The 27,399-nt window shown below is 35.9% G+C and overlaps 1 protein-coding gene across 5 annotated transcripts in view; it reads right to left on the bottom strand.

The window, feature by feature from the left end:
* Window positions 1-4,203: 4,203 nt before the first annotated feature.
* ntrk2a (neurotrophic tyrosine kinase, receptor, type 2a) overlaps window positions 4,204-27,399 on the bottom strand; it is a 112,673-nt gene continuing 89,477 nt past the window's right edge. For all 5 annotated transcript variants that reach the window (XM_058069945.1, XM_058069944.1, XM_058069941.1 and 2 more), the window contains 2 exons: window positions 18,911-19,069; window positions 4,204-7,707 (listed from right to left, as the gene is read on the bottom strand). In XM_058069945.1, coding sequence (XP_057925928.1) covers window positions 7,522-7,707; window positions 18,911-19,069 — 345 coding nt within the window. In that variant the 3' untranslated portion in view covers window positions 4,204-7,521. The remainder of the gene's footprint in view (window positions 7,708-18,910; window positions 19,070-27,399) is intronic.

The following is a 27,399-nucleotide window of genomic DNA, read 5'->3' on the forward strand; positions in this document are numbered from 1 at the left end:
TTTTACTGTTGGTATAATGTTCTTTTCCTGTTACTTTTAGCAACTACATGAGGTTTTTTCCTGGCAAAACAGCCCAGACCACCACACTACCACCACCATATTTTACTATTGGTATGATGTTCTTTTCCTGTTACTTTTAGTAACTACATGAGGTTTTTTTCTGGCAAAACAGCCCAGACCACCACACTACCACCACAATACCACCACCATATTTTACTGTTGGTATGATCTTCTTTTCCTGTTACTTTTATTAACTATATGAGTTTATTTTTCTGGCAAAACAGTCCAGACCACCACACTACCACCACCATATTTTACTGTTGGTATGATGTTCTTTTCCTGTTACTTTTAGTAACTACATGAGGTTTTTTTTCTGGTAAAACAGACCAGACCACCACACTACTACCACCATATTTTACTGTTGGTATGATGTTCTTTTCCTGTTACTTTTAGTTACTACATGAGAGTTTTTTTCTGGCAAAACAGCCCAGACCACCACACTACCACCACCATATTTTACTGTTGGTATGATGTTCTTTTCCTGTTACTTTTAGTAACTACATGAGGTTTTTTTTCTGGCAAAACAGCCCAGACCACCACACTACCACCACCATATTTTACTGTTGGAATGATTTTCTTTTCTTGTTACTTTTACTAACTACATGAGAGTTTTTTTCTGGTAAAACAGCCCCAGACCACCACACTACCACCACCATATTTTACTGTTGTTATGATGTTCTTTTCCTGTTACGTTTAGTAACTACATGAGGATTTTTTTCTGGTAAAACAGCCTGGACCACCACACTACCACCACCATATTTTACTGTTGGTATAATGTTCTTTTCCTGTTACTTTTAGTAACTACATGAGGGTTTTTTCTGGTAAAACAGCCCAGACCACCACACTACCACCACATTTTACTGTTGTTTTGATGTTCTTTTACTGTTACTTTTGGTAACTACATGAGGTTTTTTCCTGGCAAAACAGCCCAGACCACCACACTACCACCACCACATTTTACTGTTGGTATAATGTTCTTTTCCTGTTTCTTTTTTCTGTCGGCAAAACCGAGATCAGTCTTAATGTTCTTTTGTTCGGCAGTGTTTTTTCATCTTGGAACTCATTTCCCCTCCCCAGTGTTTTTCTTATGGTGGAACACTGACCTTAACTGAGGCGAGTGAGGCCTGCGGTTCTTTGTGGGGTTTTTTTGTGACCTCCTGTATGAGTGGTGGCTGCTCTCCTGGGGTCATTTGGGTTGGCCGGCCACACCTGGGAAGGTTCCATGTTTTTGCCATTTGTGGATAACGACTCTCACTGTGGTTGGCTGGAGTCCCAAAGCTTTAGAAATGGCTTTATAATATTTTCTACACTTATGGATCTCAATTAATGTCAGCATTTTGTATTAGTATGTGATTTGTTTGATCATCTGAAACATTCAAGTGCGACAAACATGCAAAAAAAATAAAGAAATCAGGAAGCGGGTATTGTGTATTTGTGCGTCGCTGCGAGTTAGACAAAGGAGTGATATGAAGAATGACAAAAGTGACACAGTCTCGGACACAGTGAGCAACTCTTTGTTTCTTCCAGCAGCTTATTCACATTTGTACAAGTTTTGTGTTTTTTTTTTTTGTTCAATCCCCAATACGTTGTTTCCCTTTACAATTAAAAAACAAGAAGAAGAAAAAGAAGCACTTCTAGAGAGCAAAGTTGAAGACTATCACGTACAGTATAGGCAGCATAGAAGAGGAAAGAGCCTATGGTACAGTAGGACACTTGAATAATAAGAGAAAAAGTTCAAAGTCTGTGATTGTCAGTCCCTCACGTTCATACAGTTGTTGGTTTTTTTTGTCCTTTTTTCACTCATTCTGTCGGACATGTTGGGTCCTCAGAGAGCTCCACATTTGTGCTGGCCAATCATCACCAGTTCCTCCTTTGTCCATAGGTTGGAAAACACGGCGTTCGTCCCGCTTGATTGAATAAAAACAGAACAAACTAAATTGTCCCTCTGTGGGGCAAAAGCCCTCTGCCAAGGTTGAAGTGTTAACAAAAGTGAGGCCGCCCACTTCCTGGTTCATGGAGCATGACATCAACAAACGGGACTGTAATATTTTGGAATCGGGCTTGGGGATGGTCAGTTCTATTTTTTTCTATTTTTAGAAAAATGGCCAAAAAAAAAGCTACATCCTGGTTTGTGAGAGAAGATTAAGAAGGTCCCTTGGACGTCCAGAACCAGAAAACAAATTCCGAATGCCGTTTTCATGTCTGTCCATCCTTTTTTATTTATTTATTTATTTTTTAACTTAGCAGCCTACTTCCTGGTTCATGAAAGATGAAGCGTAAGGACTGTACCAGTAACTGTACCATGGTTGATTCTTGGGATGAACAGATTAAAAAAATCTATATACCGTATTTTCTGGACTATATATAAGTCGCACAAGGCCCAAAATGCATAATTAGGTAAAAAAAAACATACATAAGTCGCACTGGAGTATAAGTCGCATTTTTTGCAGGTAATTTATTTGAACTATTTGACCAAAACAGACATTACGTCCTTTTGGAAGGCAAGTTCTAACATTAATAAAATAATAGGCAGGCTATGTTATGCTAACATAATGCTTATTATTCAGCTACAAAAAAAAATAAACATGGACAAAAAAGGTGTCCAATGTTTATATAACATAAACAGTTTTTTCATTTATAAGTCGCTCTGGAGTATAAGTCACAGGAACAGCCAACCTATGAAAAAAAGTGCGATTTATAGTCCAGAAAATACGGTATAATTTAACAAATGTGGGAACAAATGTTTTTTCATTTATAAGTCGCTCTGGAGTACAAGTCACAGGAACAGCCAACCTATGGAAAAAAAAGTGCGACTTATAGTCCGGAAAATACGGTATATTTTAACAAATATGGGAAAAAAATAGTCATATATCAACAGAACGTATTATTGTTACTTGTATTGTATCAAAAAAAAGTAAATTTCTTGAATAAACTTGGAATATAAAGAAATATTGTCAAGCCTTTTGTTGGTTCCAGGCTACTTCCTGGTGTATGAAGACGTTTCGGCCAGTCAAACCAAATTCCTCCAAATTTGCACCACATAACATAACAGCTTCTTCCTTCATCCCCGACGCTAAATTTGTGCTGATTTGGCGTCATTCAAGGCCGCTAGCAAACAAGTCTTATGCACACAGCAGGTAAACAAAGTGAGAGTGAGTTACCAGCTACACACAAAGAGGGACGCTAAAAAAAACACCTCATTTAAAAATTAGCCTTCCTCAGTTTTATCGCTGCAAAGGGGTACAAAACGCGTCTCGAATATATAGAAATCAAAACGACTACAAAAAAAAAAACACCCCAAGAAAAACATTTCACAAACATCAATAACCATCGAGTGCTGTTGTCATTAATTAACCTCAAATTCCACATCTTATTATTATTATTAAGTGAAGATTTTGAAGAACTTTTTTTTGCCCTTTAGTGTAAAATAATAAAAATCTGTCCATGCATGTTGTATTTACAGTGTGAGCCACTACAGTGTCGCCAAGATGGAAAAAAAGATGGAGGGGAGGGGGGGGCGCTACACTGATGTTGTGTCTTGTGGAGCATCTGCAAGCTGCCGGAATGATGGATGCCAACTCTCGCTCACTCCCCGGAGGACATCCGCCATCCCACAATGACACCCCCCCCGCCCCCCCTGTACCATCTGACCCCCCACAACATCTCCCCCCCTATGTGCATTACGGCCTCCCATTGCTTCTCCTCCATCCTTTCCTTTTGTTTTTTTGTCTGCCATAAAACAATAAGTCTTGAATGTCTGTGAGGAGACTGTGCTAATGGAGCCCATTAGGCCGTAATGAAATATACATTACACCATTATACAGAGCACGGGGATTGGGGTGTGGTGGTGGTGGGGGGTGGGGGGGTAGACTCAAGCGTTGCAGTGCTCAAATAATAAAACATGCACAATTCAATTTCCTTCTCGGACCTTCATGAGTGTCTTTCAGCAAAGATGGAGGGACGGCGTGGGATGGGAGAAGATAAACAGTTTGTCTAAGTGCCCCCCCCACAACCACCCAACAACACCCCCCCCCCCCACAAACCCACACATGCATAATTCTGAAGCGGTACTAAGAGGTGTTACGATTTAATATGGGTTAACCAGAAGAACCGCACCTTCCACCGCTTTGCACCGTCCGCCCCCCCTCAACCCCCCCCGCCGCCCTCCTTTTAGCCCCAAGACCCATGAACATGGTACAGCTGTGGCCGAGTCAATCAATTGACCCTGAAGATGAGCCGAAGTGAAGCATCTGTTAGCGTTTCAGGATGTTAGCTTTGGGTAGGCATCGTGTTACTCTGTGTACAAAAAAGTGGACGAGGTACTCGAGGTACTCGAACAATACTGTGTGCATAGCAAGCGCTGCGGGTCGGTTACGCGTTTCAATGACCGGAATTAGGAATGTTTATTTGAGGCGAAGGTGTGTATTCTGTCAATGGAGTGTACCACTTTTTTGCAAAAATATATATTCATTCATTTTCTACGCTGGAGCCTATCCCAGCTGTCTTCGGGCAAGAGGCGGGGTACACCCTGGACTGGTGGTCAGCCAATCAGAGTGCACATATAGACAAACAACCATTCACACTCACATTCATACCTATGGACAATTTGGAGAGAATTAACCTAGCATGTTTTTGGAATGTGGGAGGAAACCGGAGAAAACCCACGCATGCACGGGAGAACCGAGACCGAGGGTGGAATTGAACCCTGGTCTCCTAGCTGTGAGGTCTGCGCGCTAACCACTCGCCGCCGTGCCGCCCCCAATCATCATTAACGACTCATTACGAATAAGTCATATTTATTAGATATTCCACTAATTTGCTTTGTTGCACGGCGGTCGAGTGGTTAGCGCGCAATATATATATATATATATATTAAGTTGATATATTGGTTATTATCATAATTTGATTTTTTTCCCGATCATGAAAACCGATATAAAAAACGCAACACATATATGTGTTCCTTCCACAACAGGAAATATGTCATGTTACACATATCGGTATCGGAAATTGATAAAAAGCCAATATCGGGCATCCCTAATATTAAAATATACTATATTGAGAATACATCACTCAGTGGATTAATAAAACGACAATAACAATAGCGCTATGTACGCTCAACTGAGAATGCATGCAAACCAAAGCAAAAATATGCTAACCGGGGCAGACACTAACTGAGGTTCTAATGTGTCTTAAAAAACCAAACAAACACTCAATTGTTCGATTGAGTGAGTCGTCAAATGCCTAGTCCGTTCTTCTTAAAGAGAAAGCTGCCGAAAGGGGCTGCTGAAAGGGGTTAGCGCTGAGCTACAGGTTCATCTTCCTGTTCAATTTCATTTAAGTTTATGTTTCTTGGTTAAAATCATGTATCTCCTTAACTTTGATACCGTATTTGTAGCTGCCCGACTGTCATTTTTACATATTGACATGCTAATATGTCAAGAATCCGAGAGGAAAGGGGTTAGCTCTGAGCTACAGGTTCATCTTCCTGTTCACTTTCATTCATGTTTATGTTCATGGTGGTTGAAGTAAAAAAAAATAGTAGTTGTTAATAGTTATTAGGCTATTCTGAAAGCTACAAAAATAAATGAGTGATGTTCCCCAGTATGGAAAAGTTAGCTCGTTAACATATCCAAGTGCTCTTAAGTTTGATTCCGTACAATTTGAACTGCCCGACTGTCATTTTTACATATTGACATGCTAATATGTCAAGAATCCGAGAGGAAAGGGGTTAGCTCTGAGCTACAGGTTCATCTTCCTGTTCACTTTCATTCATGTTTATGTTCTTGGTGGTTGAAGTAAAAAAAAAATAGTAGTTGTTAATAGTTGTTAGGCTATTCTGAAAGCTACAAAAGTAAATGAGTGATGTTCCCCAGTGTGGAAAAGTTAGCTCGTTAACATATCCAAGTGCTCTTAAGTTTGATTCCGTACATTTTTAGCTGCCCGACTGTCATTTTAACATATTGACATGCTAATATGTCAAGAATCCGAGAGGAAAGGGGTTAGCTCTGAGCTACAGGTTCATCTTCCTGTTCACTTTCATTTAGTTTATGTTCATGGTGAAGTAAAAAAAAATAGTAGTTAATAGTTGTTAGGCTATTCTGAAAGCTACAAAAGTAAATGAGTGATGTTCCCCAGTGTGGAAAAGTTAGCTCGTTAACATATCCAAGTGCTCTTAAGTTTGATTCCGTACATTTTTAGCTGGCCGACTGACTCAAACGACATTATTTTGCATAGATCGATATGCTAATGTTTGAAGAATACTCGAGTAGAGAGTTTAGCTTAACGGTTCCGGTTCCTTTTCCCGTCTGTTCAGAGTTTAATGTTAAGGATATTCCGGGTGGGGCTACATCGGAAAGGAAATTTAGGACATGATAAAGTTCTTACTTCTTTAAGGGATAGAATTACAGTCGTCCCTCGTTTACACTGCACAATACATAAGCATATCGCTTATCGCAAATGGAGTAAGGTTCCCCAGGCCGGGAAAGTTAGCGCAAGACTTAACTTTGATACTTATTGGAGTGTTTTTAGCTCATTATACTGTTTTCACATGCTAATATTTGATCAGCAGGAGCAGGGATATCCAAACTTTTTCTACCGAGGATCCAACCCGAATATCGATATTTATGTATTTTTTTTTTATTTTGCAAAATAACTTAAAATAACTTGAAATATATTTTAAAACTAAGCTTTTCTTTATTATTAGTTATTTGTATCAACAATTTACTTTTTGCTCTATTTTTCCCCCCATGTTTGGACACCCCTGAGCTGGAGAAAAATGGTTAGCTCTGAGCTTCAGGTTAATATTCCTGTCTTTCCACTTACTGTCAAAGCATGTTTAATAGTTAAGAGAATTTTTGGATTACAATTTCTTCTCGGAATACACACTTAAGAGTGGGATTACACGGTTTCTTCAATATTATGAATAAATAGTAATAAATTCACAAAAATCGTAATTTTTTTTCAGCGTGATACTGTGACACATGCATGGTGTTGAATGTAATGTGGGCGGGGTTAATTTAAGTGTGGGTGTGGTTAACCGTACCGTGTCATTAGGGCTCAACAGCACACATAGCCAAATCCTGCCCCCCCCCCAAAAAACAAACAAACAAAAAAAAACTTAAATACTTTCATATAGTCTCGTATTTACAAGAAAAATCTTGTGGCTCCAAGAAGCGCTCCCAAAATTCTGGTTCGGAAATGAGTCAGTTTTTTTTTTTTCTTCTGCGAGGGAGTGCTGAGTCACGGAACATGAAGTTCCGTCATGAAGTCCAGCCTGGCTTGGTTGAAAGGCGCTTTTCCCTCATAAGTAGCGTCTCTTCGGGAAGGATATGAGGAGGTCAAATGGAAAAGAAAATCAGGAAGGAAGGGGATGTATTTTTTTTTTTTTTTTTGATTGCCTTTAAAAGTTTGTTTCCTGTACAGCGACACTTTTAATACACACACACACGCAGTCATCCGTGTTCATCCCAGTATATCCAGGTAAACGGGCGATGCTTTAGCCAGGTTGAGGAGCAGGCCGTGGATTTCCTTAATGTTGAGTCTCATGTGGGGCTCCCTCTGCCAGCAGCCCAGCATCAGGTCGTACACCTCTTTGGGGCAGGTCCTGGGGCGCTGGAGCACCCTGCCCTGGGTGATACACTCTATCACCTGCAGATCGGGGAAGAGCAAACATACGTGAACGTTCTGCTCGGTGAAAGGCGCTAGCTAAGTGAGTCTTTGAAGCTAATCAACATGTTATAAGACTAAATATTAACATTCATTCATTTTCTACCGCTTTTTCCTCACATTTTCAAGATAATCATTATGTTCTCACAAAAATTTTGTAAAAAATTGCAAAAAAAACACAAATATTACAAGGGCACTTTACTATTTTACAGCAACATTAGCTAGCATAAGTGAGACTTTGCAAGCTAATCAACATGTTATAAGACTAAATATTAACATTCATTCATTTTCGACCGCTTTTTCCTCACATTTTCAAGATATTATGTTATATTATATATTATGTATTATGTTATAATCATTATGTTCTCACAAGAATTTTGTGAAAAATTGCAAAAAAAACACAAATATTACAAGGGCACTTTACTATTTTACAGCAACATTAGCTAGCATAAGTGAGTCTTTGCAAGCTAATCAACCTGTTATATGACTGAATATTAACATTCATTCATTTTGGACCGCTTTTTCCTCACATTTTCAAGATAATCAATATGTTCTCACAAGAATTTTGTGAAAAATTGCAAAAAAACCCACAAATATTACAAGGAAATTAACTATTTTACAGCAACATTAGCTAGCATAAGTGAGTCTTTGCAAGCTAATCAACATGTTATAAGACTAAATATTAACATTCATTCATTTTCGACCGCTTTTTCCTCACATTTTCAAAATAATCAATATGTTCTCACAAGAATTTTGTGAAAAATTGCAAAAAAAACCCACAAATATTACAAGGGCACTTTACTATTTTACAGCAACATTAGCTAGCATAAGTGAGTCTTTGCAAGCTAATCAACATGTTATAAGACTAAATATTAACATTCATTCATTTTCTACCGCTTTTCCCTCACATTTTCAAGATAGTCATTATGTTCTCACAAGAATTTTGTGAAAAATTGCAAAAAAAACACAAATATTACAAGGGCACTTTACTATTTTACAGCAACATTAGCTAGCATAAGTGAGACTTTGCAAGCTAATCAACATGTTATAAGACTAAATATTAACATTCATTCATTTTCTACCGCTTTTTCCTCACATTTTCAAAATAATCAATATGTTCTCACAAGAATTTTGTGAAAAATTGCAAAAAACCCCACAAATATTACAAGGGCACTTTACTATTTTACAGCAACATTAGCTAGCATAAGTGAGTCTTTGCAAGCTAATCAACATGTTATAAGACTAAATATTAACATTCATTCATTTTCGACCGCTTTTTCCTCACATTTTCAAGATAATCAATATGTTCTCGCAAGAATTTTGTGAAAATTTGCAAAAAAAAGCACAAATATTACATGGGCACTTTACTATTTTACAGCAACATTAGCTAGCATAAGTGAGTCTTTGCAAGCTAATCAACATGTTATAAGACTAAATATTAACATTCATTCATTTTCTACCGCTTTTTCCTCAAATTTTCAAGATAATCATTATGTTCTCACAAGAATTTTGTGAAAAATTGCAAAAAAAAACAAATATTACGATGGCACTTTACTATTTTACAGCAACATTAGCTAGCATAAGTGAGTCTTTGCAAGCTAATCAACATGTTATAAGATTAAATATTAACATTCATTCATTTTCTACCGCTTTTCCCTCACATTTTCAAGATAGTCATTATGTTCTCACAAGAATTTTGTGAAAAATTGCAAAAAAACCACAAATATTACAAGGGCACTTTACTATTTTACAGCAACATTAGCTAGCATAAGTGAGACTTTGCAAGCTAATCAACATGTTATAAGACTAAATATTAACATTCATTCATTTTCTACCGCTTTTTCCTCACATTTTCAAAATAATCAATATGTTCTCACAAGAATTTTGTGAAAAATTGCAAAAAACCCCACAAATATTACAAGGGCACTTTACTATTTTACAGCAACATTAGCTAGCATAAGTGAGTCTTTGCAAGCTAATCAACATGTTATAAGACTAAATATTAACATTCATTCATTTTCGACCGCTTTTTCCTCACATTTTCAAGATAATCAATATGTTCTCGCAAGAATTTTGTGAAAATTTGCAAAAAAAAGCACAAATATTACATGGGCACTTTACTATTTTACAGCAACATTAGCTAGCATAAGTGAGTCTTTGCAAGCTAATCAACATGTTATAAGACTAAATATTAACATTCATTCATTTTCTACCGCTTTTTCCTCAAATTTTCAAGATAATCATTATGTTCTCACAAGAATTTTGTGAAAAATTGCAAAAAAAAACAAATATTACGATGGCACTTTACTATTTTAGAGCAACATTAGCTAGCATAAGTGAGTCTTTGCAAGCTAATCAACATGTTATAAGATTAAATATTAACATTCATTCATTCATTTTCTACCGCTTTTTCCTCACATTTTCAAGATAATCATTATGTTCTCACAAGAATTTTGTGAAAAATTGCAAAAAAACCCACAAATATTACAAGGAAATTAACTATTTTACAGCAACATTAGCTAGCATAAGTGAGTCTTTGCAAGCTAATCAACATGTTATAAGACTAAATATTAACATTCATTCATGTTCTACCGCTTTTTCCTCACATTCTCAAGATAATCAATATGTTCTCGCAAGAATTTTGTGAAAAATTGCAAAAAACCCCACAAATATTACAAGGGCACTTTACTATTTTACAGCAACATTAGCTAGCATAAGTGAGTCTTTGCAAGCTAATCAACATGTTATAAGACTAAATATTAACATTCATTCATTTTCTACCGCTTTTTCCTCACATTTTCAAGATAATCAACATGTTCTCGTAAGAATTTTGTGAAAAATTGCAAAAAAACCACAAATATTACAAGGGTACTTTACTATTTTACAGCAACATTAGCTAGCATAAGTGAGTCTTTGCAAGCTAATCAACATGTTATAAGACTAAATGTTAAAATTCATTCATTTTTGACCGCTTTTTCCTCACATTTTCAAGATAATCAAAATGTTCTCACAATAATTTTGTGAAAAATTGCAAAAAAACCCACAAATATTACAAGGGCACTTTACTATTTTACAGCAACATTAGCTAGCATAAGTGAGTCTTTGAAAGCTAATCAACATGTTATAAGACTAAATATTAACATTCATTCATTTTCTACCGCTTTTTCCTCACATTTTCAAGATAATCATTATGTTCTCACAAAAATTTTGTAAAAAATTGCAAAAAAAACACAAATATTACAAGGGCACTTTACTATTTTACAGCAACATTAGCTAGCATAAGTGAGTCTTTGCAAGCTAATCAACATGTTGTAAGACTAAATATTAACATTCATTCATTTTCTACCGCTTTTTCCTCACATTTTCAAGATAATCATTATGTTCTCACAAAAATTTTGTAAAAAATTGCAAAAAAACCACAAATATTACAAGGGCACTTTACTATTTTACAGCAACATTAGCTAGCATAAGTGAGTCTTTGCAAGCTAATCAACATGTTATAAGACTAAATATTAACATTCATTCATTCATTTTCTAACGCTTTTTCCTCACATTTTCAAGATAATCAATATGTTCTCACAAGAATTTTGTGAAAAATTGCAAAAAACCCACAAATATTACAAAGGCACTTTACTATTTTACAGCAACATTAGCTAGCATAAGTGAGTCTTTGCAAGCTAATCAACATGTTATAAGACTAAATGTTAAAATTCATTCATTTTTGACCGCTTTTTCCTCACATTTCCAAGATAATCAAAATGTTCTCACAATAATTTTGTGAAAAATTGCAAAAAAAACCACAAATATTACAAGGGCACTTTACTATTTTACAGCAACATTAGCTAGCATAAGTGAGTCTTTGAAAGCTAATCAACATGTTATAAGACTAAATATTAAAATTCATTCATTTTCGACCGCTTTTTCCTCACATTTTCAAGATAGTCATTATGTTCTCACAAGAATTTTGTGAAAAATTGCAAAAAAAACACAAATATTACAAGGGCACTTTACTATTTTACAGCAACATTAGCTAGCATAAGTGAGTCTTTGCAAGCTAATCAACATGTTATAAGACTAAATATTAACATTCATTCATTTTCTACCGCTTTTCCCTCACATTTACAAGATAGTCATTATGTTCTCACAAGAATTTTGTGAAAAATTGCAAAAAAAACACAAATATTACAAGGGCACTTTACTATTTTACAGCAACATTAGCTAGCATAAGTGAGACTTTGCAAGCTAATCAACATGTTATAAAACTAAATGTTAAAATTCATTCATTTTCGACCGCTTTTTCCTCACATTTTCAAGATAATCAAAATGTTCTCACAATAATTTTGTGAAAAATTGCAAAAAAACCACAAATATTACAAGGGCACTTTACTATTTTACAGCAACATTAGCTAGCATAAGTGAGTCTTTGCAAGCTAATCAACATGTTATAAGACTAAATATTAACATTCATTCATTTTCTACCGCTTTTCCCTCACATTTACAAGATAGTCATTATGTTCTCACAAGAATTTTGTGAAAAATTGCAAAAAAAACACAAATATTACAAGGGCACTTTACTATTTTACAGCAACATTAGCTAGCATAAGTGAGACTTTGCAAGCTAATCAACATGTTATAAGACTAAATATTAACATTCATTCATTTTCGACCGCTTTTTCCTCACATTTTCAAAATAATCAATATGTTCTCACAAGAATTTTGTGAAAAATTGCAAAAAAACCCCACAAATATTACAAGGGCACTTTACTATTTTACAGCAACATTAGCTAGCATAAGTGAGTCTTTGCAAGCTAATCAACATGTTATAAGACTAAATATTAACATTCATTCATTTTCTACCGCTTTTCCCTCACATTTACAAGATAGTCATTATGTTCTCACAAGAATTTTGTGAAAAATTGCAAAAAAAACACAAATATTACAAGGGCACTTTACTATTTTACAGCAACATTAGCTAGCATAAGTGAGACTTTGCAAGCTAATCAACATGTTATAAAACTAAATGTTAAAATTCATTCATTTTCGACCGCTTTTTCCTCACATTTTCAAGATAATCAAAATGTTCTCACAATAATTTTGTGAAAAATTGCAAAAAAAACACAAATATTACAAGGGCACTTTACTATTTTACAGCAACATTAGCTAGCATAAGTGAGTCTTTGCAAGCTAATCAACATGTTATAAGACTAAATATTAACATTCATTCATTTTCTACCGCTTTTCCCTCACATTTACAAGATAGTCATTATGTTCTCACAAGAATTTTGTGAAAAATTGCAAAAAAAACACAAATATTACAAGGGCACTTTACTATTTTACAGCAACATTAGCTAGCATAAGTGAGACTTTGCAAGCTAATCAACATGTTATCAGACTAAATATTAACATTCATTCATTTTCGACCGCTTTTTCCTCACATTTTCAAAATAATCAATATGTTCTCACAAGAATTTTGTGAAAAATTGCAAAAAAACCCCACAAATATTACAAGGGCACTTTACTATTTTACAGCAACATTAGCTAGCATAAGTGAGTCTTTGCAAGCTAATCAACATGTTATAAGACTAAATATTAACATTCATTCATTTTCTACCGCTTTTTCCTCACATTTTCAAGATAATCATTATGTTCTCACAAGAATTTTGTGAAAAATTGCAAAAAAAAACAAATATTACAAGGAAATTAACTATTTTAGAGCAACACTAGCTAGCATAAGTGAGTCTTTGCAAGCTAATCAACATGTTATAAGACTAAACATTCATTAACATTCATTCATTTTCTACCGCTTTTCCCTCACATTTTCAAGATAATCATTATGTTCTCACAAGAATTTTGTGAAAAATTGCAAAAAAAAACAAATATTACAAGGAAATTAACTATTTTAGAGCAACACTAGCTAGCATAAGTGAGTCTTTGCAAGCTAATCAACATGTTGTAAGACTAAATATTAACATTCATTCATTTTCTACCGCTTTTTCATCACATTTTCAAAATAATCAATATGTTCTCACAAGAATTTTGTGAAAAATTGCAAAAAAAAACACAAATATTACAAGGGCACTTTACTATTTTACAGCAACATTAGCTAGCATAAGTGAGACTTTGCAAGCTAATCAACATGTTGTAAGACTAAATATTAACATTCATTCATTCATTCATTTTCTACCGCTTTTTCCTCACATTTTCAAGCTAATCAATACGTATGTTCTCACAAGAATTTTGTGAAAAATTGCAAAAAACCCCACAAATATTACAAGGAAATTAACTATTTTACAGCAACATTAGCTAGCATAAGTGAGTCTTTGCAAGCTAATCAACATGTTATAAGACTAAATATTAACATTCATTCATTCATTTTCTAACGCTTTTTCTTCACATTTTCAAGATTATCAATATGTGCTCACAAGAATTTTGTGAAAAATTGCAAAAAAAAACACAAATATTACAAGGGCACTTTACTATTTTGCAGCAACATTAGCTAGCATAAGTGAGTCTTTGCAAGCTAACCAACATGTTATAAGACTAAGTATTAACATTCATTCATTCACCTCACTGGCTTACAAAAAAATGTCACGCCGCATGAATTATTCACCCGCCTGATGAAGTCGGACGCGATCTGAAGTGACAGGCACACAGATCCGACATTCCGGGGGGTGAGAAAATGTTCAAAGACGCTTTGAAAGCCATGTTAGGCCATTTGGTCCACCTGCAAAGCCACGATCCAAAACAGCAGCTGTGTCTTAAATAATCTTCACAAAGACCGTAACGCCACAGTGAAACACGTGTTGTTAAGCTAATTAACTGACAGTGTCAATCAAAATGATCCAGCATACGGACTGCAGCTCTGGCACTGGATCTCATGAGATTACGTAAGTGTACCTAATATTGTGGGGCATCCAAAAGAAGCTCTTTGATACATGTAGATATGCTCGGAAGTAATATATATTTAAAAACAGCATCTCAGCTTTGTGATGTACCATAAATTCCAACGTATACGCTGTTATTTTTTTACTTAAATTTTGAAATGTGCCTCCTAGACGTCAATGCGACTAATTTGTGCCTAAATTGTTACATCAAGTCCTGTGCAAATTAAAAATTGTGACCTCTAAATTCATCACACAACAACTTAACACGCAAAAGGTGTACAACAACAAATATATACAAACATGTACCGGTACGAAATGAAAAAACACAGCTTTGCCATAATCCATTACGTCTGAGCAATTAATGAATTGGGGTGCTGCAATGACGTCGGCCTCCCTCTGAACTCAAGAGTTTTCTAGCTCTCTCTGGTGAAACAAAGCATTTTGAGCCTTCGCAAACTTCTTTCAAGGCTCACTTCCAAATGCACAAATTTCATTATCTAAAACTTTGGCATCTTTTAACACCAGAATACAACATTCTAACTACATTTATAGGTCCAAAAAACAGCTTTAAAGTTTTGCCATAATCCATTAAGTCTGAGCAATTAATGAATTGGGGTGCTGCAATGACGTCAGCCTCCCTCTGAACTCAGAGTTTTCTAGCTCTCTCTGGTGAAACAGAGCATTTTGAGCCTTCGCAAACTTCTTTCAAGGCTCACTTCCAAATGCGAAAACTTCATTATCTAAAACTTTGGCATCGTTTAACACCAGAATACAATATTTTAACCACATTTATAGGTCAGAAAGAGTAAAACGAATAATAGGTCCCCTTTAAGATAAGAGTTATGTTAAAGAAAAAAGATAATTTAACTTTTAATTTCCCCAGGTTCAACGCTGGAGCTCCCTCAATGAATTACTGACAAATGTCACAAGTTTATCGTCTAGCCTCATTGCAGACAAACGATGGCTATCGCTACACAATCTCCACATCCTGTGCAGATGTTCGGCAGGTCAGGAGGTGAGCTGATGGCGCGGTTAGGAGAGATTGGATAGATGGAAAAATGGCAAGATCGGGGGCTACAAGGTTACATTTGGATGTAACCAGAGTGAGTCGAACAGGCACAAAATAACAGCTGAGAGGTCAGAAAAGTTGAAGGTCAGGTTGAAGAACTCAATATAGCACCCCCACTTCCCCTTCTCCCGGAAAATGGGTCAAGGAAAAGGAGATTTGTAAATCCTATTAAATATTGAGACGACAGTCCATTTCTTATTTTATTTATTTACTGTCTTGCTGAAACAGGACAGCTTCTCATTTTTTAATTTTTATTCATCTAATATCCAGTCAAAAAGCACAATGCACAAATTTAGTAAAAAATTAAATAACATTAAAAAAATAAAAAGGGCGAGCTCGTTAACATTTTCTTAGCTAAATTTGCATGGAAATTTTATGAAAACATCACTTATTACACTGAAACCGCACTATTATAAGACAAAATATTAACATTTTTTAAATAATCAATATGTTCTCATAAGAATTTTCTGAAAAATTGCAAAAAACCACAAATATTACAAGGGCACTTTACTATTTTACAGCAACATTAGCTAGCATAAGTGAGTCTGCAAGCTAATCAACATGTTATAAGACTAAATATTAACATTCATTCATTTTCTACCGCTTTTTCCTCACATTTTCAAGATAATCAATATGTTCTCACAAGAATTTTGTGAAAAATTGCTAAAAAAACACAAATATTACAAGGGCACTTTACTATTTTACAGCAACATTAGCTAGCATAAGTGAGTCTTTGCAAGCTAATCAACATGTTATAAGACTAAATATTAACATTCATTCATTCATTCAATTTCTACCGCTTTTTCCTCACATTTTCAAGATAATCAATATGTTCTCGCAAGAATTTTGTGAAAAATTGCAAAAAAAAGCACAAATATTACAAGGGCACTTTACTATTTTACAGCAAAATGTTAAGACTGGACTATTTTTGAGAACATTAGCATAACAAGCATTTGCAAGTTGTTCTCACAAATATTTAGTAGAACATTGTAGAATAGCAATATTTATTACGGTGAAATGGAGCTATTTTACTGCAACATTACCATAAGTGAGTCTTTGCTCTCATAAGAATTTGGTCATAAATTGTATGAAAATATAATTTATTGCATTGAAACTTTCAAAAAAGATTATTACTTATTACATTAAAACTGGGCTATTTGACACATTTTCGCAAAAATGGGCATCTGACCTTACAAGAATTTAGGCGCAAATTTTGTAGAAAGTAGCAAAAGCAAGCCTTAGCGAGCTAATCAAATATGGTGTCAAAAAATATATAGTATGCAACTGTATAAAATAACGATTTATTGTGTTAAGACTGGACTATTTTTGCGAATATTAGCATAATAAGCATTTGCAAGTTGTTCTCACAAATATTTAGTAGAACATTGTAGAATAGCAATATTTATTACTGTGAAATGGGGCTATTTTACTGCAACATTACCATTATCATAAATTGTATGAAAACATAATTTTCAAAAAAATATTAGCAAAAATGCTAATTCGTCTTCGTCATAGAAGAATTTTGTAGCTCCACTGGCCCTACAGAATTTTGTAGCAAATTATACAAAATCACAAAAAAAAAATTCAAATGGGGTATTTTAAAAAGACATTGGCATAGGCGAGCCTTAGCTAGCTCATCAACACATTCTCATGAAATTGTATGAAAACATTTATTACATTGAAACGGGACTATTTTCGAGAAATGGGTGCCTGTGAGCTAGCTAAATAAAAGCACTAAAAATGCATTCAAGTCAAATTAGCATAGGTGAGTTTTTGTAAGCTCACAAAAATTTTGAGACCATGAAAACATTATTACATAGAAACGGGCCTATTGTTGAGAAATATTAGTAAAAACATTAATTTCCAAGCTCGTCAGTATGATTTGATAAGAATTTTATAGCAAATTATGCAATAGCACTAACGATACATGGTCGAACTATGGTCGCGACGATAATTTTTGGTGCGCTATCAGCATAAATTTTTTTTATATCAGTTGATATTTGTATCAGATTTTTTCCTGATTATAAAAAACTATATTTAAAAAAATGCTGTACACAAAACATACTCTATATGTCATGTTACACATTTTGGTATTGGCCGATATTGTTATCGGAAATTATACGAAAACATTACTTATTACATTAAAACTGGGCTATTTGACACATTTTCGCAAAAATGGGCATCTGACCTTACAAGAATTTAGGAAAAAATTTGAAGAAAGTAGCAAAAGCAAGCCTTAGCGAGCTAATCAAATATGGTGTCAAAGAATATATAGTATGCAACTGTATAAAATAACGATTTATTGTGTTAAGACTGGACTATTTTTGCAAATATTAGCATAATAAGCATTTGCAAGTTGTTCTCACAAATATTTAGTAGAACATTGTAGAATAGCAATATTTATTACGGTGAAATGGGGCTATTTTACTGCAACATTACCATTATCATAAATTGTATGAAAACACAATTTTCAAAAAAATATTAGCAAAAATGCTAATTCGTCTTCGTCATAGAAGAATTTTGTAGCAAATTATCCAAAATCACAAAAAAAAATTTCAAATATTTTAAAAAGACATTGGCATAGGCGAGCCTTAGCTAGCTCATCAACACATTCTCATGAAATTGTATGAAAACATTTATTACATTGAAACGGGCCTATTGTCGAGAAATATTAGTAAAAACATTAATTTCCAAGCTTAGTGGGATACTATGCTCGCGACGATAATTATTGGTGCGCTATCAGCATAAAAATCTGATATCAGTATTGGATTTTTCCTGATCATAAAAAAAATATATTTAAAAAATGCTGTACACAAAACATACGCTATATGTCATGATACACATTTTGGTATTGGCCGATATTGTTATCGGAAATTTGAATTTGGAAAATTTTTTGAATAAAAATGCAGGAAAAATATCCGAAATGTACAAACCCACAAAAATAATATAAAAAAAAACATTCTCTCTTAAAAATAAAACAGAAAGCAAATCATAATAGTTATGAGAATACTGTGCAAAAGCTTTTATCAGTTTGAACTGGACCAGAATTAGCATAAGTGCACATGTGAGAGCTTTAAAAAAACATTCCCTCATTTATAAAAATGCTACTACATTGAGTCATATTATCAGAGCACTTAGGGTTGCGGGTTCGTGCATATTATTTTCAAAATAATATTTTTATTTAGTGGCCTTTCATGCTGCTTCACTGATCTTCATGTAGCCTAACCCGTACCTCATTATTGGAGAGCTGGTACCACGGCTGTTTGCCATAAGTGAAGATCTCCCACAGGACCACCCCCAGACTCCACACGTCACTCTCCGTGGTGAACTTTCTGTACATGATGCTCTCGGGGGGCATCCAGCGGATTGGCAGCATGGTGTGGCCTCCCACCTGAGGGCCCAAAAAAAAACAACATAATTAGATGAGGTTGAATTAAACATGAAAATAAATGATACATTTTTAATAACAAATACTCTCTATGTTAGTGGTGTTCAAAGTGCGGCCCCGGGGGGCTATTTGTGGCTTGCAGATGTTTTTTTCAATGGCATGCGGCGTATTCTACAAATATAATATAACAAGAAAAAACAACAGCAGCAAAAATGGAAAAATAAGCAGTCATTTTAAAATATGTATTTTTACAAGAACTAGGAAAAAAATATTTAATTTTAGTTGTATAAAGTTTAATATTTAAGAAAAAATAATAATTTATGAGAAATATAACAAATTAAATTGTAGGAAAAATGAGATTAAAATCTAAATATTGTGGCAATAAAGTCATAATTGTGAGATGAAAATTTAAATGAACAGACTTGAAATAGTTGAAAAAAAATTTACATTTTAAAAGACTGTATTTTTACAAGAACAATGTAATGTTATGAGGAAAAAAAATGTCATTTTAGTTGTATAAAGTTTAATATTTAAGAAAAAAAATAATTGATGAGAAGTAAACTAATTAAATTGCAGGGAAAATTAGATTAAAATCTGAATATTGTGGCAATAAACTCATAATTGTGAGATGAAAATTGAAATGAACAGACTTAAAATAGTTGGAAGATTTTAAAAATTTTAAAAGACCATTTATTTTTACAAGAAGAACAATGTAATATTATGAGAAAAAAATGTCATTTTAGTTGCATAAAGTTTAATATTTAAGAGAAAATAATAATTTATGAGAAATAAAACAAAAAAGATTGCAGTAAAAATGAGATTAAAATCTAAATATTGTGGCAATAAAGTCATAATTGTGAGATGAAAATTTTAATGAACAGACTTGAAATAGTTGGAAAAAACAGCAAAAATTTTTAATTTTAAAAGAAAATTTATTTTTTACAAGAACAATGTAACATTATGAGAAAAATGTAATTTTAGTTGTATAAACTTTAATATTTAAGAAAAAAAATAATTTATGAGAAATAAAACAAATTAGATTGGAGGACAAATGAGATGAAAATCAAAATATTGTGGCAATAAAATCATAATTGTGAGATAAAAATTTAAATAGCAAAAAAAAATATCAAAAATTGACAAAAAAATCAGTGATTTTATGACAATAAAGTCAAAATATTCAAAGGAAGAAGTAATATTTCATAGAGAAAAATGTCACAATGTTATGAAAATAAACTAAGATCATGAGGAAAAAATAATGTAATTTTGCCAGTATAGAGCTGACACATATTTTTAAAAAGTAATAACACTATAAGAAACAAACAAAACAAAAAAAATGTATTCTAAATTTAGGTTGAGGAATCTCAGGTTGAGGTCTTCCTGAAGACATCAGAGGACATTCGTGTCAACAGAAATCTACTGTGTCGTATCACATGTGCATCGCCGGCGTCCCATGTTGCCGGATGTTCATCTATTTAAAAATAATAATCCAATTATGATTTATTGTCACTGGTGACATCCAGCAGTGTAGTCACTTCCCCGAGAGCAGCAATCAGCTACTAATCACAAACTCGGAGGGACTTTTGCTCTTTTCATTAAACTCTAACAAGGAAACGAGCCTTTGGAGGAGAGTTTTTCTTGCACTTTATTGACACATCCTGCAAAGTCAACACTGAGCTTCAGGTTATATGTCATTCATTCATTCATTCATGCTGGAGCCTATCCCATCTCTTTGGGCGAGAGGCGCCAGCCAATCACAGGGCACATATAGACAAACAACCATTCAAACTCACATTCATACCTATGGACAATTTGGAGTCGCTAATTAACCTAGCATGTTTTTGGAATGTGGGAGGAAACCGGAGTACCCGGAGAAAACCCACGCATACACGGGGAAAACATGCAAACTCCACATAGAGATGGCCGATGGTGGAATTGAACCCAGGTCTCCTAGATGTGAGGTCTACGCGCTAACCACTCGACCAACGTGCAGCAAAGCAAATTAGTGGAATATCTAATAATATGACAATGATTAGTAATGAGTCGTTAATAATGATTGAGGGCGGCATGGCAGTCGAGTGGTTAGCACGCAGACCTCACAGATAGGAGACCAGGGTTCAATTCCACCCATCTCTATGTGGAGTTTGCATGATTTCCCCGTGCATGCGTGGGTTTTCTCCGGGTACTCCGGTTTCGTCCCACATTCCAAAAACATGCTAGGTTAATTAGCGACTCCAAATTGTCCATAGATATGAATGTGAGTGTGAATGGTTGTTTGTCTATATGTGCCCTGTGATTGGATGGCGACCAGTCCAGGGTGTACCCCGCCTCTCGCCTGAAGACAGCTGGGATAGGCTCCAGCACCCCTGCAACCCTTGTGAGGATAAGCGGTAGAAAATTAACGATTGAAGGAATGAATATATCTCGGGCTGCATGGCGTCCAAGTGGTTAGTGCCTCACAGCTAGGACACCCGAGTTCAATCCCACTCTCGGCCATCTCTGTGTTGGAGTTTGCATGTTTTCCCTGTGTTTTCTCCGGGTACTCCGGTTTCCTCCCACATTCCAAAAACATGCTAGGTTAATTAGCGACTCCAAATTGTCCATAGGTATGAATGTGAGTGTGAATGGTTGTTTGTCTATATGTGCCCTGTGATTGGCTGGCCACCAGTCCAGGGTGTACCCCACCTCTTGCCAGACAGATTTTTTTAGTCTATAAAAAACAAGATGTGGTACTTTGAACACCCTTGGATCCAATTTAGAAATACGGTTCCTACCAAGACTATCTCTTGGTCTTCATTTGCATTCGATTTCCTCGGAGCACATATTGGTTTCTGCTAAATCTCAACTCATTATCATAATGTTATCAAGTCTAGACTTTAATCTGAGTCTTTTGTCTTGCAGTAACAAGGGAATGGGCCGTGCCTGGTCAATTAACCTCCTGTGAGCAGTGGCGTTTCAGTGTACTCCGCATATAAAAGTGGCTATCATTCCTGAATAGTAAATGTCATGTTTTTCGGGGAAAACCTCTTAAATTAAAGCTGAAACATCTATATTTTATTCTCATGTGGATTGCTTTATTCCACATCCACAGCGCCGATGTATAAAAAGGACCTGAGTCTATCTATTTTATGACAGGCAATATGAAGACGCTTGCTTGTTCTTAAACCTGCACAAAAGTGAATTGAAGCGGTCGTGCCAACATGAATCTCCCGGGGGCCGTCCTCGCTCCATCGCGCCCCACAGATAGTACGGTCCATTCTGGGAGGTTTATGTCCGTTATTAATGGCCTGCTAGCCGCACTTGGCCTGTTTCTGTGCTAGTCAGCGGCTTATTTAATAGCGTCATAAAACGTGAAGCGTCACATAGATAGCCATCGACTTTGGTCTGGGATCTGCTGCTGGTTCCAATCTCTGGAACCTTTCTTCTTCTTCTATCGTTTCACTTTGCTTCTCATCTTAATGCGGCGTTTTTTATTACTCGTGTTATTTGTTTACATTTGTAAAGTTAGTTTAGTGGCAGCACAGCGATTTAATGGTTAGCGCGCAGACCTCACAGCTAGGAGACGAGGGTTCAATTCCACCCTCGGCCATCTCTGTGTGGAGTTTGCATGTTCCCCCCGTGCCCCGGGTTTTCTCCGGGTACTCCGGTTTCCTCCCACATTCCAAAAACATGCTAGGTTAATTGGCGACTCCAAATTGTCCATAGGTATGAATGTGAGTGTGAATGGTTGTTTGTCTATATGTGCCCTGTGATTGGCTGGCCACCAGTCCATGGTGTACCCCGCCTCTCGCCCGAAGACAGCTGGGATAGGCTCCAGCACCCCCGCAACCCCTGTGAGGATAAGCGGTAGAAAATTAATGATTGAAGGAATTAATATTTCTCAGGCTGCACGATGGACAAGTGGTTAGCGCCTCACAGCTAGGACACCCGAGTTCAATCCCACTCTCGGCCATCTCTGTGTTGGAGTTTGCATGTTCTCCCTGTGCGTTTTTTTATTATTTGTGTTATTTGTTTACATTTGTAAAGTTAGTTTAGTGGCGGCACGGTGGTCTAGTGGTTAGCGCGCAGGCCTCACAGCTAGGAGACCAGGGTTCAATTCCACCCTCGGCCATCTCTGTGTGGAGTTTGCATGTTCTCCCTGTGCATGTGTGGGTTTTCTCCGGGTACTCCGGTTTTTCCTCCCACATTCCAAAAACATGCTAGGTTAATTGGCGACTCCAAATTGTCCATAGGTATGAATGTGAGTGTGAATGGTTGTTTGTCTATATGTGCCCTGTGATTGGCTGGCCACCAGTCCAGGGTGTACCCCGCCTCTCGCCCCAAGACAGCTGGGATAGGCTTGTGAGGAAAAAGCGGTAGAAAATGAATGAGTTTAGTTAGGGAAGTTCTTTGGGAAGAAATCGGAATGGAATATGTTGCCGCACTAACATGATGCGTTCATTGTCTTACCAAGTGATATTCACTCCCCCTTTCTTCTCAAATAACATTTTATTCACTTACGTGTCTCAAACTGGTGGCGCCCATTAGATGTTTTGTTTTATTCATCACGGCTGATCATTTCCCCTGAAGGTCTGAAATATTAATATCGGCCTCTGAAGTGCTCCACCGCTTGTTTTAATGTTACTTACGGAAGAGGTTACATTTGTTTTCGATGTATGGATGTTACCAGCAGAACTCGAAAAGCACATACAAGATTTCCGGCAAACGCTTAGACGGGTGCGGAACGGGCCAAATAACATTCATTCGTTCATTTTCTACTGTTTATCCTCACAAGGGTCGCGGGGGTGCTGGAGCCTATCCCAGCTGTCTTTGGGGCGTACACCCTGGACTGGTGGCCAGCCAATCACAGGGCACATATAGACAAACAACCATTCACACTCACATTCATACCTATGGACAATTTGGAGTCGCTAATTAACCTAGTAGCGCCTTTTGTAGCGCCCCTTATGGCAAACTACGGCCCGGGGGCCACATCAGGCCCGCCAAGTGTTTGAATACAGCTTTTCCCAAGTATTTAATTTCAACTTAACCTGGCATCATGGTACAACCTTTTGATAGACGGGATAGACGGGTAGGTGGGATAGATGGGAGAGACAGGTAGGTGGGGTAGATGGGATAGATGGGGTAGGTGGGATAGACGGGTAGGTGGGATAGACGGGATAGACGGGTAGGTGGCATAGATGGGATAGGTGGGATAGACGGGTAGGTGGGATGGACGGGGTAGGTGGGATAGACGGGTAGGTGGGATAGATGGGGTAGGTGGGATAGATGGGATAGGTGGGATAGACGGGTAGGTGGGATAGACGGGTAGGTGGGCTAGACGGGAAGTTGGGATAGACGGGTAGGTAGGATAGACGGGAAGTTGGGATAGACGGGTAGGTAGGATTGACGGGGTAGATGGGATAGACGGGTAGGTGGGATAGACGGGTAGGTGGGCTAGACGGGAAGTTGGGATAGACGGGTAGGTGGGATAGACGGACAGGCAGATAGATACTTTATTTATCTCCAAGAGAAATTCCCAGGAAAACACTGGGGCATGGAGAATAAGGGAATGGTACTATGAAATAAATAAAAAAAATAAATAAATAAAAAATAATAATTAATAAAATATAAATAAAAATAAAATATAAATAAAAATAAAATATGAATAAAAATAAAATATGAATAAAAATAAAATATGAATAAAATAAATACAAATAAAATATAAATAAAAATAAATTATATATAATATAAATAAATAAAATAAAGAGCAAAAATATAAAAAATATAATATCAAAGCAAGCAAAATATAATGCAAAAATATTTTGCTTGCTTTGCTATTATATTTTTGATCGATAGATAGATAGACCCACAAGTTAGAACTCCAATCCTCCTACAAGCAGAAACGTGCATTCATTTCTACCTCCGTCTTTTTATTTGTCCAAAAAACGAGGAATAATGACGCCTGTAGTGGATCCATCTATCATTTCTACCGTCCCCGTCTTCCCCTCATCACCTTCTCATGCTCTCTCCCTCCCTTATAAATATGCATGCTTTCAACCTGACTGCCTAAGTGTTCCAAGAGTGACTAAAAAGAAAAAAAAAAGATAGCGGAAGGGGTGGGGGGGTGGATTGGGGGGGGGGAGTGGGTCAAATAAAGCAGAAGAGGTTGTTCTGTGGTGACCACCTGGAGGCTGCCGTATCCATGGCAACTAGGCCAGTCAAAAAAGAGAGCGAAATGATGTGTAGTGTAGGTGGGGCTTATGTGACTAACTCCACCCACTCCTTGATACACTGGAACCTTAATTGCACTCTGTGTTGCCATGGGAACAAAAACTAGTGAATCTTTTTTTTGTGTGTGTGTGTGCTGGGAGGGATCTCTCTCCTCGCTGACTTAGACGCACTCAATTAATATTCTGATTATTCTTTACACAAACCGGAATGGGAAAAAAAAAAACATATCCTGTATATTTTATGTAGCAGCCGTCAGAAGATTAAATCCACAATCTTAATGAGTGTAAATCTCTATCATTGAATGAGGTGAAGAAAAAAAAAATAAAACCAATTAAAAAGCGATTATCACAAAGAAGGCAAACGCAATTAGTTACAAAACTCTTTAAGCTTTGTAAAACGATTGCTTAACATGTGTAAATACACACGCTTAAGTGTTCCCGTGTTGTGAATGTGTCATGTGTTTGACAGCATTACAAGCTCTGTGCATACGCGCCCTTATTCTGAAGGGATAAGTGTTGCAGTTCTCCTTCCAGTCTCCATTACAATAATGTTTCTTTGCCTTGTTAAAAAAAAAAAAAACGTATGTTTTTGCTTTGTTACCAGGAACAGGCAACACAACCAAAGCAGACATAGCACGGTGGTCTAGTGGTTAGCGCGCAGACCTCACAGCTAGGAGACTAGGGTTCAATTCCACCCTCGGCCATCTCTGTGTGGAGTTTGCATGTTCTCCGCGTGCATGTGTGGGTTTTCTCCGGGTACTCCGGTTTCTTCCCACATTCCAAAAAAGGGTGGAATTGAACCCTGGTCTCCTAACTGTGAGGTCGACGCGCTAACCACTCGACCTCCCGTGCAGCCACATATATGTTGTATACAGCATATTTTAAAGTAGTGGTTTTCAAAATATCAGATACAGATATCAACCGATATTTTCACACTCACATTCATACCTATGGACAATTTGGAGTCGCTAATTAACCTAGCATGTTTTTGGAATGTGGGAGGAAACCGGAGTACCCGGAGAAAACCCACGCATGCACAGGGAGAACATGCAAACTCCACAAAGAGATGGCCGAGGGTGGAATCGAACCCTGGTCTCGTAGCTGTGAGGTCTGCGCGCTAACCACTCGTCCGCCGTGCCAGCCAAATAAAATGTATTAATATTATTATTATTATTACTATATCAGGTAATAGGAGCGTAACGGTGACTGTAGGGGTGTTAGTTCATATCTACAGGGCTCTAATAATGACAAAAACTTTTGTTTTAAGAAGATTGAAACAGGTTCTCTGTGCTCAAACTACGAAAATGCTTTACAGAAGTTAATCATTATTATTACATTAAACATTTATTTAATAATTTAATAATAAATAAAAATTAATTAGTTAATTTGTTTCATTTGTTTTTGATTTGCTTATTTATTTATCCATCTTATTTTTAGTCGAAAAATAAAAATTAACATTAAACATTTATTAAATAATTTAATAATAATTTTTTTTATCATAATTTATAATAGTTTATAATAATTTAATGTTGGAAAATAAATAAGATGGAAAAATAAATAAGTAAATCAAAAAACAAATGAAAAAAATTAACTAATTAATTTTTATGTATTATTAAATTATTTTATATATAACCTCACAGCTAGCAGACCAGGGTTCAATTCCACCCTCGGGCATCTCTGTGTGGAGTTTGCATGTTCTCCCCGTGCATGGGGCTTACGCCCGAAGACAGCTGGGATAGGCTCCAGCACCCCCCGCGACCCTCGTGAGGAAAAAGCGGTAGAAAATGAATGAATGAATGAATTTATAATAATTTAATGTTGGAAAATAAATAAGATGGAAAAATAAATAAGCAAATCAAAAAACAAATGAAACAAATTAACTAATTAATTTTTATGTATTATTAAATTATTAAATAAATGTTTAATGTTCATTTTTATTTTTTTGACACAAAATAAGATGGAAAAATAAATAAGCAAAGAAAAAAATGAAACAAATTAACAAATTAATTGTTATTTATTATTAAATTATTAAATAAACGTTTAATGTTATTTTTTATTTTTCGACACAAAATAAGTTGGAAAAATAAATAAGCAAATCAAAAAACAAATGATACAAATTAACAA

The sequence above is a fragment of the Doryrhamphus excisus genome, chromosome 4 (assembly GCF_030265055.1).
Source record: "Doryrhamphus excisus isolate RoL2022-K1 chromosome 4, RoL_Dexc_1.0, whole genome shotgun sequence".
NCBI classification, from domain to species: Eukaryota; Metazoa; Chordata; class Actinopteri; order Syngnathiformes; family Syngnathidae; genus Doryrhamphus; species Doryrhamphus excisus.